Source organism: Grammomys surdaster, unplaced genomic scaffold (assembly GCF_004785775.1).
Source record: "Grammomys surdaster isolate TR1022 unplaced genomic scaffold, NIH_TR_1.0 196, whole genome shotgun sequence".
Taxonomy (NCBI): Eukaryota; Metazoa; Chordata; class Mammalia; order Rodentia; family Muridae; genus Grammomys; species Grammomys surdaster.
Genome location: NW_021604641.1, coordinates 413,923 through 429,507, shown reverse-complemented (window position 1 = coordinate 429,507; position 15,585 = coordinate 413,923). Strand labels below are relative to the sequence as shown.

The 15,585-nt window shown below is 34.0% G+C and overlaps 1 protein-coding gene across 3 annotated transcripts in view; it reads right to left on the bottom strand.

Moving 5' to 3' along the window:
- Kcnt2 (potassium sodium-activated channel subfamily T member 2) overlaps positions 1-15,585 on the bottom strand; it is a 345,424-nt gene that overhangs the window by 21,840 nt on the left and 307,999 nt on the right. For 2 of the 3 annotated variants that reach the window (XM_028769952.1, XM_028769953.1), the window contains 2 exons: positions 14,244-14,327; positions 13,055-13,183 (listed from right to left, as the gene is read on the bottom strand). In XM_028769952.1, coding sequence (XP_028625785.1) covers positions 13,055-13,183; positions 14,244-14,327 — 213 coding nt within the window. Of the gene's footprint in view, positions 1-8,887; positions 8,909-13,054; positions 13,184-14,243; positions 14,328-15,585 lie in introns of all 3 variants that reach the window. The other variant, XM_028769954.1, reaches the window with a different exon arrangement.

Here is a 15,585-nt window from a genome sequence, read left to right as displayed (position 1 = left end):
CATTTGCTTAGAAAATTGTTTTCTAGCATTTTACTCTGAACTAGTATTTGTCTTTCTCACTGAGATGAGTTTCCTGTATGGAGCAAAATGCTGGGTCTTGTTTATGTATCCAGTCCACTAGTCTATTTCTGTTTTTGGGAAATTCAGTCCATTCATGTTAAGAGATATTTTTAAAAAGTGATTGTTGCTTCCTGTTATTTTTGTTATTAGAGGTGGAATTATGTTTGTGTGGCTATCTTCTTTTGTGTTTGTTGGAAGATTATTGTCCTGCATTTTCTAGGGTGTAATTTCTCTCCTTTTGTTGGAGTTTTCCCTCTATAATCATGTGCAGGGATGGATTTGTGGAAAGATAGTGTGTAAATCTGATTTTGTCATGTAATATCTTGGTTTCTCCATCTATGGTAATTGAGAGTTTTGTTAGGTATAGAAGCCTAGGTTGGCATTTGTGTTCTCTTAAGTCTGTATGACATCTGTCCAGGATCTGTTGAGCTTTGATGCTGCAGATACTACTGATAAAATTACCCATGGCCTAAGGTCGGTCAGTATTTTCATTTTGGACAAGCTTCAAGAATGGCATATATATATATATATATATATATATATATATATATATATATATATATATATTTGATCATGCTAGCCCTTTTTTGTCCTGGAAATACTTTCATTCATGCCCAACATGTTAAAGCTTGTCTTTAACAACTTCAACATACTGGCAGCCAAAGTATATGGCTTGAAACTGAAAATGGACCCCCTCCCCCGGCAGAGTTACTAATTTAAAAGTCTGGTAAGCCAAGGATGGATAAAATTCTGCACAGAATCTTATCAACCTAAGACATAATTGCATTGCATATTCCACGATGGGTAAGGAAGACATTTTTGTCATTATGACCTAAGACAGGCTCAGTCTTGTTAATGAATTAAAAAAGGGAGAGGCAGAGAGCCTTTGGGGCTGCTTGTCAAGAATCTGACATGGGCCAAGGACAAGGAAGTAGGCTTCAGGCAGGAATCTAACATTATGCTAGAACAAAGAAGTAATCTCAGGGAGGAACCTAAATATTAGACTAGAACAATGAAGTAATTTCAGATAGGAATCTAAGTTTTAGGCTAGAACAAGGAAGTAGGCTTCAGACATGAAAATGACCTTAAGTGAGGACAAGGAAGTAGGCTCAGATAATTTGGTCATCCTGATAAGCCCTTAGAAACAGTGATCATGGGAGTGTTCATGCAATTGGGTTTAATGCCTTGCTTTTTCTTTGACTATTTATGTTTATTGTCCTGCTTTTTCCTTGACTATTTGCATCTATTGTATTGCTAGACCTTCAACCTAGAACTGACATTAATACATGCATGTAATCAAAATGGTATAAAAGCATAAAGGAGGAGGCAGTGGGATAAGAGGTTCTAGGGAGGGGAAATGGGGAAGGAGATGACACCTCTATTGTAAATAAATAAAATATCCAATAAAAAACAAAAAATAAATAAACACTGTATCTTGAGGAGAAGTAAGTAGAAAGAAATGAAAAACAGAACTGGAAATATAGGAATAAAAATGATGATAGAATTTTATGAAAACCAAGGAAGCGATATTTCTCATGTTAAGAGTGAATATAAGTAAAGGGATGGTGGATATTGCCAGGACATTTTTACTAGTTTCTTTTTCCATATTTATTACTTGTGTTAGTAATTAGCTGGCTTACATATAGGTACCAAGGCAAATTAAAATTAAAAAAAAATCACCAGTTTAAGATTATAGCACTGTCTGTGGGAGAATTTTATTTTAATTTTAAAATAATTTTCTTTATTAACATTCCAGTCATTGCCCCTGACTCTCAGTTTCCCCTCCCACAGTTCCTCACCTCATTATGCTTCCCCCTTGTTTCCTAAATGATGCTGATTTTAATTAGGTTATTTTGTTTTTTACAATTAACTTCTTGAGTTCTTTATATATTTTTGATATTAGCCCTCTATCAGATGGAGAGTTATTGAAGATTTTTTCATAATCTATGGTTTGCCAAATTATCCTATTGATGTTGTCTTTTGCCTTATAGAAGCTTTTCAGTTTCGTGAGATCCCAGATATAAATTGTTCATCTTAGAACTTGAGCCATTAGAGTTCTGTTCTAAAAATTTCTTCCATATGATAATTAGTTTGAGCCTCTTTCCCACTTTGACTTCTATTAGAATCAATGTATGAATTTTTATGACAATGTCCCTTTTCCATTTGGACTTCAGCTTTGTGCAAGGTGATAAATATGCATCTATTTTCATTCTTCTATGTACAGGTCACCAGTTAGACCAGCACCACTTATTAAAGATATTTTCTTTTTTATCTACTGCATTTTTTTTGGCTTCTTTGTCAAGAACAAGCGTCCCTAAGTGTGTGGGTACTGAGTCTTTAATGTTATTACATTGATTGATCTATCTTGGTAACAATATCATATGATTTTTATCACTACTGTTTGTAGTAGAGCTTGAGGGCAGGGTTAATGATTCCCCAAGAAGATCTTTAAATGTTGAGAATTGCTTTGGCTATCCTGGATTTTTTGTTTTTCCATACGAAATTGAGAATTGATTTTTCCATGTCTGTGAAAAATTGTGTTAGAATTTTCTTGCAGATTGCATTGAATCTATAGATTGCTTTTAGTAATATGGCCACTTTCACTATAATAATCCTATCAATGCATAAGCATGGGAGATCTCTCCATTTTTGAGGTCTTCTTTGATTTCTTTCTTTATAGATTTGAAGTTTTTGTTGTACAGATTTTTCATTTGCTTGGAAAAATTACACCAAGATATTTTATACTATTTGTGAATATTGTGAAGGGCATTTTTTCCCTAATTTCCTTCTCAGCCTGTTTACCGTTTGTATAAAGGAAGGCTACTGGTTTGTTTGAGTTAATTTTATATCCTGCCACTTTGCTTCAATTGGTTATTAGCCATAAGAGTTTGCCAGAAGAATTTTGAGGTTGCTTATGTATGCTATCATATCATCTGCAAATCGTGATACCTTGATTCCTTCCTTTTCAATGTGAATCCACTTGATCTCCTTTTGTTGTCTAATTGCTCTAGCTAGAACTTCAAGCGCTATATTGAATAGATAGGGAGTAAGTTGTCAGCCTTGTCTTATCCCTGATTTTAGTGGAATTGTGTTAAGTTTTTCTCCATTTGATTTGATATTGGCTGTTGGTTTGCTGTATATTGGTTTTATTATGTTTAGGTATGGGCCTTGAAGTCTGATCTCTCCAAAACTTTTAACATGAAGGGGTGTTGGATATTATCAAAGGCTTTTTCAGCATCTAATGGGATGATCATGCAATTTTTTAAAGTTTGTTTATATGGTGGATTACTTTAGTGGACTTTCATATATTGAACCATCTCTACATTTCTGGAATAAAGCTTGCTTCATCATGGTGAATGATGGTTTTGATGTGTTCTTGGATATGGTTTGTGAGGATTTTATTGAATATTTTTGCACCGATAATCATATGTGAAATTTGCCTTAAGTTCCCTTTCTTTGTTTGGTCTTTGTGTGGTTTAAGTATTAGAGTAACTGTGGCTGTGATCTGTATGACAAGAACTTCAAGTCTATCAAGAAGAAAATCAAAAAAGACCTCAGAAAATTCTAAAAAGTTTTTAATTTCTTTATTTATTTCTTCCTTGACCAAGTCATCATTGAGTAGAGAGTTGTTCAGTTTCCATGTGCATGTGGGTTTTCCACTGGTTTTGTCATTATTAGAGACCAGTCTTATTCCGTGGTGATCTGATAAAATGCAAGGGATTATTTCAATCTTTATGTATCTGTAGAGGCCTGCTTTGTGACCAATTATTTGGTATATTTTGGAGAAGGTACCATGAGGTGCTGAGAAAAAGGTATATTCTTTTGTTTTAGGATGAAATGTTCTATAGTTGTCTGTTAAGTCCATTTGGTTCATAACTTCTGTTAATGTCAAAGTGTCTCGGTTTAGTTTCTGTTTCCATGATCTGTCCATTGCTGAGAGTGGGGTGTTGAAATCCCCCACTATTATTGTATGAGGTGTAATGTGTGTTTTGAGCTTTAGTAAAGTTTCTTTTATGTATGTAGGTGCCCTTGCATTTGGAGCATAGATGTTCAGAATTGAGAGTTCACCTTGGTAGATTTTTCCTTTGATGAGTATGAAGTGTCCTTCCTTATCTTTTTTGATTAATTTTGGATGAAAGTCGATTTTATTTGATATTAGAATGGCTACTCCAGCTTGTTTCTTGGGACCATTGGCTTGGAAAATTGTTTTCCACCCTTTTATTCTGAGGTAGTGTCTGTCTTTGTCACTGAGGTGCGTTTCTTGTATGCAGCAAAATTCTGGGTCTTGTTTGTGTATCCAGTCTGATAGTCTGCGTCTTTTTATTGGGGAATTGAGACCATTGATGTTAAGAGATATTAAGAAAAAGTGATTGGGTCTTCCTGCTATTTTTGCTATTAGAGGTAAAGTTATGTTTGTATAGTTATCTTCTTTTGGGGTTGTTGGAAGATTACTTCCTCGCTTTTTCTAGGTTGTAGTTTCCCTCCTTGTGTTGGCGTTTTCCATCAATTATCCTTTGAAGTGCTGGGTTTGTGGGAAGATATTGTGCAAATTTGGTTTTGTCATGGAATATCTTGGTTTCACCATCTATAGTGATTGAGAGTTTTGCTGGGTATAGTAATCTGGGCTGGCAATTGTGTTCTCTTAGGGTCTGTATGATGTCCGTCCAGGCTCTTCTGGCTTTTATAGTCTCTGGTGAGAAGTCTGGTGTAATTCTTATAGGTCTGCCTTTGTATGTTACTTGTCATTTTTCCCTTACTGCTTTTAGTATTTTTTCTTTGTTTTGTGCATCTGATGTTTTGATTATTATGTGACAGGAGATATTTCTTTTCTGGTCTATTCTATTTGGTGTTCTGTAGGCTTCTTGTATGTTTATGGGCATCTTGTTCTTTAGGTTAGGGAAGTTCTCCTCAATAATTTTGTTGAAGATATTTACTGTCCCTTTAAGTTGGGACTCTTCATTCTCATCTATACCTATTATCCGTAGGTTTGGTCTTCTCATTGTGTCCTGGATTTCCTGGATGTTTTGAGTTAGGAGTTTTTTGCATTTTGCATTTTCTTTGACAACTGTGTCAATATTTTCTACCTTATCTTCTGCATTTGAGATTCTCTCTTCTATCTCTTGTATTCGGTTGGTGATGCTTGCGTCTATGACTCCTGACCTCTTTCTTAAGTTTTCTATTTCCATGGTTGTCTCCCTTTGAGCTTTCTTTATTGTTTCTATTTCCATTTTCAGATCCTGAATGTTTTCGTTTAATTCCTTCTTTGTGTTTTCTTGCATTTCCTTAAGGGATTTCTGTGATTCCTCTTTAAGGGCTTCTATCTGTTTACTTGTACTCTCCTGTATTTCTTTAAGGGAGTTACTTAATTCCTTCTTATAATCCTCTATCATCATCATGAGAAGTGATTTTAATTCTGAATCCTGCTTTTCAGGTGTGATGGGGTGTTCAGGGCTTGCTATATTGGGAGATCTGGGAACTGATGATGCCAAGAAACTTTGGTTTCTGTTGCTTATGTTCTTGCGCTTGCTTTTCGCCATCTGGTTAACTCTAGTGTTGCCTGCCCTCACTGTGTAAGACTGGAGTCTGTATTTCCAGTTATCTTGCTTGTTGCAGAGCTCCTCAGAGTCCAGATGTCTCTGTAGTCTTATGGTTCTAATCTTGGTGTCTGCTGCTCTGATTGCGGTGGCTCCTCTGATGCTCTGAGTGCAGTGGCTCTTTTAGGATGACTCAGGAGTCAGTATCTCCACAGGACAGGAGTAGATCAACTCAGTGTCAGCTGCTCTGAGTACAGTGGCTCCTCAGCTGCTCTGAATGCAGTGGCTCCTCGGCTGCTCTGAGTGCAGTGGCTCCTCTAGGATGACTCAGGAGTCAGTATCTCCACAGGACAGGAGCAGACCAACTCTGTGTCTGCCCCAGCCCACAGGACCAGGAAGGGAAGAACAAACTTTTATAAGATATCAAACAAGAAGAAAATTGTGGATGAACTCTGCCTCACAGAGTATATGAATCTAAGTTTTTTCGTTTTATTTATATGTTTGCTATATGTGTATATATGCATGTGAATGAATATATATGAATAACTTTGATTTGCAAATTCATGTTGTCATAATTCATAAGATTTATACAGTTGCATTTTTATACATTACATATATGTATAAATATCTAAAATAAATACTTTTAGATACAAACATATCTTTATTCTTCATATTTCACTTGCAAACAAAATTTTAAAAAGTCAAAGAAAACAATAAGATTGATAATACAAGAGAGTCAAGTGCTTTACATTACTAAACAGCATGTGTGCCATTTTCCAAATACAGGGATATTGACTTTACATATCATAGATTTAATTGTATCAACCCGAGCATCCACTAAAGTAGCAGCATATACTCAAAATTAGTGCTGTAATAGGGAAGTAACATCTATAATGCTGAATACACTTGGTCACAGAATTATACATAATTAACCCTGAATAAGTGACACATTCCTTTTATCTTAACCTATGAAGTAATAATATGTTCCCTATTTCCTTTTCTTTCTGCTTCACATTCATTATAGCCCAAGTTCACACACAGCTACTCAAAGGGTAGTGGAAATCTAAATCCAGGGTCAATGCAGAATAATATGAATGATTGACGCCCAGCAACAAGGGCAGAAGCATTGGCAGAGAATGAATATGCTGCAGACAAGCTCAAAACACAGAAATAAATATGACTGTAAATATCAGGCAGCTAATATTAACTACTGATTCTTCACCATGACGGTAGAACATAAATGTGATTGATCTAGTGCCTGTAGAGCAAGAAAATGAAATTTATCTAGAAGCCTTGTGCAAGACAAGCAAGAGAAGAGGATCGCAACATTTCAAATTCACAGTGAGAAAAGTGAATGTCCAAATGAGCCTGAATCCTCACCTCAGCTTTCTGACAAATCTATTGCTTACCAGTGCATTCTCAGCCTGCACTGAATATATATAGCATCTCTCAGTAGTTGTTCCGTTTGAGGATGATAAGATAGATAGGATCCTGGCCAGGATGATTGTGCCTATGTTATTCATATAAAGAATTTGAAGAGCTTACTTCAAATTTAAAAACAAAAACAACAGCAAAGACCAAAAAAAAAAACAAAAAAAAAAAAACAAAAAACAAACCACAACTAAACCCCCTTCCAACAACATACGGGTAATCATTCTCAGTTAATGTGCAAAAAAAGGTGAGGTTTTGTAAAATAATTACATAGTTTGAGTCACTTCTTACATCAATTCTCAAAGTAAAGGCTGTGCTCAAAACAGATTAAGAGGGAAGGGAATAGTTACCTACAACAGTGGAGTCAACTGATAAAATATAAACAGTCTAGTGTCCGAGGTTGTCAACTTGAAATCCAGCTCTGACATATAAAGTTTGAATCTTGGTCAAGATACTTTGTTTCAAATCTCAGTAATAATACTGCTTTTCTATAAGCAGGTTTATTTTGCTTAGCAAAAAATGCTAAGATTTTCTCATGTTGCTTTCTTACTATTAAAAAAAAAGGAATGTTTTTTATAAAGAGTAGCACTGTGTTAGCATGAATTTCAACAGGGAGAAATTCGGCTGCAAAAATGTCTCAGCCATAAAATTCAATTGTTGCCCTTTGGAGAGGATCGATTCTCAATATCCACTTGGTAACTCATGACCATCTCTAACCCAGGTCTAAGGATTTGGCACCCTCTTCTGACTTCTATATGTACCAGACACACATACATATACACATACATACATGCAGGCAAAACTCTTATGCACATAAAATAAACACATCTAAAAGAAAAAAGAAAGAGGTAAGAGAAAGAAAGGAAGGAAGAAAAAAAGGAGAGAGAGAGAGAGAGACAGAGAGAGACAGAGAGAGAGACAGAGAGACAGAGAAGAAAAGAAGGAAGGAGAAGGAAACTGTTGCCAAAGGTACAAACTACTATGTGTCCAATGAATAAATTCTGGATATGTTATACTAGGCACTCTGAATAAAGCTAATATTAATGTTTTGTGTACTTGAAACGCTTAGAGAGAAACTCAGGAGACACAGCCCCAGTTCATTATTACACATCTCAGCAAGGGCAGCAGCTCTTGACTTTATCTGCCTGAATTCTGCTTCTAGGTCTCTGTCCACAGATACCTTTAAGACAAGATCAGGGTTCTCCAGATACTAGTGAAGATCTGTATAATCCTTAGCATTTGAAAAAAAATCAAACTAAAACCAGTTTTTAAGACTCTTAAAAACTGTAACATTGTGAAGCATCCTTCATTATAAATGTTAAATAATGCAAAGTAATAAAATAGTAATATAATTTATAATTAATTTTTATAATGTCATGCTTCAGATAGAATAATTATTTGATTAACATAGGTATTCAGTCTTAATGTCTTTCCAAAGCTTCAGCTTGTATCTTACGTTCCACCTCTTAAGATTGACTTTTTCAACAGATGCCTGCTAATTACACACCATAGTCCTGTCAGTACAGACTAAGAATTTAAGACATCACACAAAAGAAAAGGAGAATGTGACTACTGTGAACTATGGTCATTAGTTTCTTGGTGTGAGCTATAGCATTTATGGAACTGATTTACTGAAATTCTGAAATAATGCCTAAAGTGGATTAACAAATGCAGTCAGAAGACAAAATGTAACTTTATTTTGCATTCTTCTCTGTGAAAATAAAAGTACATTAACATGAAAAAATGTACATATGAAGCTTTAGTATGAAATTCTGAATGTATTCTTTTACAATCAATTTCTCTAATAGGTCTGTATTTGCATATTAAAGTATTGAGGAATGAGACAAACAGGAAGTACTTACTTGAGATGCTATTTCTCGAGACTGACACAAAGGAGGAAAAAAGAAATACACAAAACACAGTTTAGACAATGACTGGACCATACATACATGAAACAGCAACATGGACAAAATATGACATATATCCACATTACACTTACAATGCCATACTGTCTTTACTTTATGTAAGGCTTTAGAATAAAGTCAGGTAAAGCGTAAGGTATGATTCTTAATGTCTACTGAATATTCTGTTTTCTCAGATTGGATAAGTACAATAGATACTAAAATACATGATCGAAAAATAACTGAATAACCTCATGTAAAAAAGAATATTTTATTTTATTTTATTGTGTTGGAAAGGGTTTATTCACCTTAAACTTTCTTTCTTTTTTTAAAAAAATAATTTATTTATTTTTTCTCAAATCGTAATTTATTCACACAGGGATTATAAACACATAAAGGCAGGATGTGGGGAAGGGGATAACACTGGAGTGTGGGTGTTCAGGGGGAATACAGATATCTTTCAGAACCGGGTATCGGCTGGGTGAAGGTTCAGGGGACAGGTCACTATGACTCTGCCTATGACTCACTTGTCCTTATCTAAGTTGGTATTGTCTGCGAAGGCTACCTATTTACAAGGTCTATGACTACTCAGGCTGGTAAATTTCCACAAAAGCTGCCTGTTTACAATAGCTTATAGCTTATAGTTTACAATAGTTTCAATGTTTTTCCACAGAGACCCAAGACTTGGTGTTAGTATACATGCATGACAGGCCTATTGCTGATTTTAGGCCTATGGCTGAATTTAGGCCTTCAGTGTGTAATCAGGGCTGCCCCTGACATCTCCTCCCTTCTCTAAGTATAGAAGGGTGGTGGCGATTCTAATTTTTCGAAGGCGGGGATAGAGGCCTGAGCGGCAGTAATTTAAGGGGACCTTGTAATAGCTCCGGTCCCCCTGTCATTGTCCAGTAAGGCATGAGGGCCATACCCATCCCGATGAAAAAGAATATTTTAAATAAATATTTACATTCTATACTAAGTATTGGTAATGATGCATACAATTGCAGTCTGAATTGCTATTTAGGAAAGTTATGGTTAAATACAATCTATGTAAATTCAGAAGACATGGACTCATATTTATTTTATTACTATAATTTTATTGTTGATAAACGGAGTATTTTACTAAAGTAACAAATTTTTCTACTTAAAAAATTTCTTCTGTATTCACTTCTGAATAATTTATCCTAAAGGAATCTCTTTACAGTTTCCTGTTCTTCTCATCTGTTATTTCTTATGCATTGCTTGGTGCTTTGTACACACTGATCTGGTCTACATCATGGGAAAGACAATGGAAGCTTTTAGAACCATAGCAGAAGGCTTCTTGTGATCTCAACAAGATCATAACAACCTCTTTAATTGTGAAACCTAAATGAAACTTCCGCTTCCTAAAATCTGAACACTTTCTTAGGTTTTACTTAGAGAAAACTGCCTTTTAATCTGAATGTCTTACTTGAACTTCCTAAAAATTTTTTTTGAATCATCTGACCCTGGAGAAAAATGATGGTAGGTTTCAATTCCTTAGACCTATTCATTTTTTATTTGTGTTTATTAGAGAGAATTAATTTCCTTTCTTCATGTATAACCCAATGCCTTAACTAAATTCCTTCACTGTAAAACATTTCTGCAAATTGTAAAATAGTGATTGATTGTGGATATACTATCCATCAGTCATATTCATATAATCTTCTTGTCAAGAATGAGAAGAAACATACTCATTTTTAAAATAAGTGTCCAGGGAAAGAAACTTCACTTTACCTGACAGAATTTATTCCTTTATATAGTAGACTTTTCATGTTGGAAAAGAATACTCAACTCAGGTACAGTAGGTAGTGTGTGTTGCATAAAATAATATTACATTGAGGAAGTAAATAGTTGATGAAATATTTAATATACTCTATCTTTGTGTCTCATGTTATCTACAGAACTCAAATATAAATCATTAAATAAAATGTGCCAGATGATAAATTATGTTCAAAAATAGGAAAACAGGATCCACCAGCTTAGATCAGTTTCTTGTTATCCTGACAATGACATCCTGCTTTAAAACCATATATAAACTGAAGGCACTGGGATTAAAAAAGTATTTCAGTGAGAATTTTACTTATGAAGGATAGAATTAGCTAAAATGAATTAAAGGAGATATTCAGCTATTTTTTCTATATATTGACATGCTATGCAATATAGATCAAATTTTTTTCAATAGTACGAAATAATTAACATGAATATGGATGGCCTGACCAAAGAAAACAATTGCTACATTTAAATTCAATAAACAGTAAAACTACATAAAATGGCTATATAAATTCACTTTGAAATTATCATAGCCAATTGAGAAATATTTGTATTACAATGAATGTTTATGTTTCACGTTTTAAAAATATGTGAAATTGTAAGCCAGTTGGCAATGATATTTAGAGATAGAAGTGCAGGACAGTGATTAGGTTATGAAGCGTCTTGGGATCCCAGAATGCCTTGGATCTTCTCTTCTAATGAGATATGTTGCTCAAATGCCAAGAATCACAAGCAGTCTCTTCCCAGATAACAAACCTAGCTCTTTCTAGATTCCAGGCTTACCAGTCCTTACAAATGTCAGAATCTTCTTTTCATTACAAAAGTCTTTTTACTATTTCTAGTGTGTGTGTGTGTGTGTGTGTGTGTGTGTGTGTGTGTGTACACAGTAGTATATGACATTCCTCTGGAACAGCAGAATGAACTCTTTACTACTGAATCATCTTTCTAGCCATTACCATTTCTATTTTTAAAAGTCATTGTATAACATGCTACTGTGGAAACACTTGAAAGCTAAGAACATGTTAAGCTATTTACATATAAACGTATCTTGTTTTAATATTTTGCTGTATGATCAAATAATATTTGCATCTAATCTAAAAACTTAGTCATATTTGCCAAACTACTCATGTATTTAATTTTCTTGTATGCATCTCCAGTCAGCTACTGTTGACTGTTTCTTATTTGTAAGTTCTTTTACTGAAGCTAACCTAAGAGTTTGTGTTCAAACAAAAACTTAAATTTAGCTGTAGAGATAATGGCACAGATTTTTCAATGACTCAGAAACAACAATGAAGTCACCCACAACATCTCAGGAAACATGAGTAACATCCAGGTAGCCACAATACCCATCTATGTAAAAGTATAATAATAACCGAGCAAGAAAACAAATCTATATTCTCTTAACTATATTCTGACAATAAAGTTCTTCTGCATGACCATTTATTTTTTATTTTTATCATGAATATATTTGGATAGATTAAATAAATACCATTGATCAGAATCCTGTGCCTGGAGTGACTTTGCACAAGAGGGAAAGAAACAACTAGCCAAAATATCTTGTGATTTGCCATAACTTTGGGAAATTTGAAAGGAAATACTTCAATAATATAAACCAAAATTTATATTAAGAAATATTATATATAAATAAGTATTTAGGATCGTATATTTATCTAAAATCTTTATCTCATAACATAATCTAATATAAAGAGTGGATTTTCCTAAGAGTATAGAAATCACCTGCAATCACAGAGGTGATAAAATTAAAATACAGATGTATTCTGAGTTGCAGTTGGTCATCAAAGTTCTTCCTTCTGTATTAATAGGTTCTAGTTCTCAATAAAATTACTCTTCTTTTCTAGAAAATCAGCCACTGTTCCTAGACTTTTTAAAATAGCTTTACATACATTTTCAAAGTAGACACAGAGAAATATGCATTTTAATGCTTAGTGAGATTTCTTGTTTTGCTTTCTTTCAAATGCTAATAAGCACAGTCAAGGAACATGTTAGAAACAAAGGTAGTTCTCAAAATATTTGTTTTTATCTCAGTAACTCAGGGTGACTTAAAGTGTTATAATTCTTTAAAGTGTTCTAGAAGTGCCTAGTCTTAGATCTAGAGAGAAAAAAAAGACTTACCCAATATCCACAATGCTGAAAAGCCTTGTATCTAACAATACTTTGTGAAACAGTTGAGACTTTAGCTACTGAAAATGTACTGTAGGCAATCATATAGGACTCCTTTTCACATTCAATTGTATTTGTGTGAGATCAGTCTCCATGGTTATGAATGACTATATTTATCATAATAAACATTACAGGAAAAAGGCTTTCATAGTTCCAAACCTCAGATGTAGTTAGTTTCTGAGATTCCGTTCTGTAGATCCCAATAGGAACATCTCCAGTAGAAGAACACAACTTCTGATAGAGTCTGGCATATGTTCTGATCCACAAGTCATCTTCAGTGATTTTCATCTATAATGCATATGAATGAATCACACAATCAATGTTTAAGAATAAAAACCGCAGTGTTCATTTTTCTCTTCTTAAAAGCCCTGTCAATATATATTGAAATCTCAAAGTAGTATTTGATAAACCCCATTCACTCATTAGGTTTACTTATTTATTCCATATCAGCTTATCCTGAGAGCTCATCCAAAGCCAAGAAATGTTAAGGGTTCAATCTAGGCCACTATGACATTATATTGATCCAGTAAAAGTAGGCAAAACAATATTGGTAAAGATCTGGGAGATCCTCTAAAATTTGAAAGCCTTCAGGATGGTATAATAACACAACCGACACTGGTATTTAGGGAATAGAGTATATAAAGCAAAAAAGAAAAAAATAGTAAGATGCAGAACCTATTCTAATGATAAAAGTCCTATCCATTTACTCTAGTGTACCTATATGTACAGAAGCAAATTTGTGGTAGAAGGAGCACAGAGTTCCAGGCAGGAAGCCAAGGTTCTTCTCCCACACAGGTTCTTATACATCTGAACCATTAGCCACCTACTGTGTTCTATGTATTACATTCTTCTACAAAGCAGCATGTCTCAACCACGTGTAGTACCACAGGCTGCATCTCACTGAAATCTGACAGGGCTAGAGTGGGGTATTCCTGATTCCAGAATATTAAGACAGTCTGAGTAAAGTAATAGGATCCCATCTCAGAAAGACATAGGGTTGAATGCCAGAAATTACCCTGTTCATGGACAGTGTAGCATCCAAGTCTTGGACCTGACATTGTCAAACTGGTAGCTAAAACAGCATCAACAATGAGGACCTTTATTTATTTGGTTGTGTGTAGAATGTTTTTGGTAACAATATTAATTGTAATGCTTGAGCCACAAAGAAAACATATAGTATATCTAAGGCCTAATGACCTAATGAATTAGAAAAAAAAATCTCATTAACTCTTTATACACACACAAGGAAATAAATTTTGTTATAAACAAGTCACCAAAATCACATGGTAGATGCTCCAATCAAACCTTCTATCAGAATTCTCTCCTTCTCCAGACATGATTAACTTACAGAACAAAGAAACCCCGATCCTGGTATGGTGTCCAGTCCCAAAAGAAGTCTGGTGATAGAAATCATATAATCTTTCACAAATGACTGCAATATAAGCAAAATATATATACATTATATATGTGAGATACATGGAAGACTGGGGAGTTTGAAAATATAAATGTTTCTGGAAAATTATTTGTAGCATCTGAGTAAGCCTTGATAATATGAGATTAAAGTACATCTCCACATTTAAAATAACTATTTAGAGTTAAGCCAATTATAAAGTAATATATGAAATAGATACCATTTAGAGATAATACATATGCTGAGACTGGCATACAAGACATCATGCTAACATTTTATATGGTTTAAAAGCAAAACAAATATCTCTGATTGAAATAAAATGGTCAAATTAATAACTTTTAAAATAAATGCTTTTAAATATTTCAACCACTCTTTTTCCTAAGATTAAGCTGCTCAATGGTAAAATAAAACGTATTTTGTATTTCCTTTATTATTTTTATCACATATATTCTTTCCCAAACTATTCAATCTAAAAATAGACAGTTTTTTTAAAAAGAAATCATTATGTTTTCTTAAAAATAACAATATTTCACTTAATCATAAAAAAATATACTATAATATTAGTAAATTTTTAGAGATCCCCTCATCAAAAGTCATTGCTAGGAGCACATGCTCTGGAGTCTAATCCCAGCTCCAACAAAAGAAGAAAATAATTACTAACAATTCAGAGGTTATTATAAACAACTAAAAGTCCTGAAGGATAGAAATTGTTTTCAAGTATTTCTAACTCTGAAGTCCTCTGGTTAAGTGTTTTTCAAACAAATAGTAAAATAAAGTTATAAGGTGTAGCTGGAATTTTTTTTTAACTAAACTAGAAATGACTCTAATCCAGCAAATAAGCTTGCTATATTGTAGGGAGTTTCTCTCAGTTATACACATATCCATATAGACAGATCCAGCAGACAGCAGATTAAAACAGGAAGTATAATGCTAACTTTTGCATAATTCTGATCTCAAGATGTTTAATTAATTAATTAATTAATTAATTTATCTATGTTTCAATGTGTGTGTATGTGTGCATATATGTGACAGAGTGCCTGTGGAAGTCAGAGGACAACAACTATGGTAAAGTGTAATGTGAGTCTCTGAGATAGAACTCAGGATTTAAGGCTTAACCACAAGCACATTATCAGTTCTGTCATTTTATCTGCTATAATTCAAAACCTTTACATTCTAATTGAGTCTTTCTGCACTAGGTTCAACAATCAATTAACTTCTGTGCCTCTTGATAACGCAAAGCAAATATCAAGCCAAAGAAGTCTTAAAAAAGGGTCTTCAC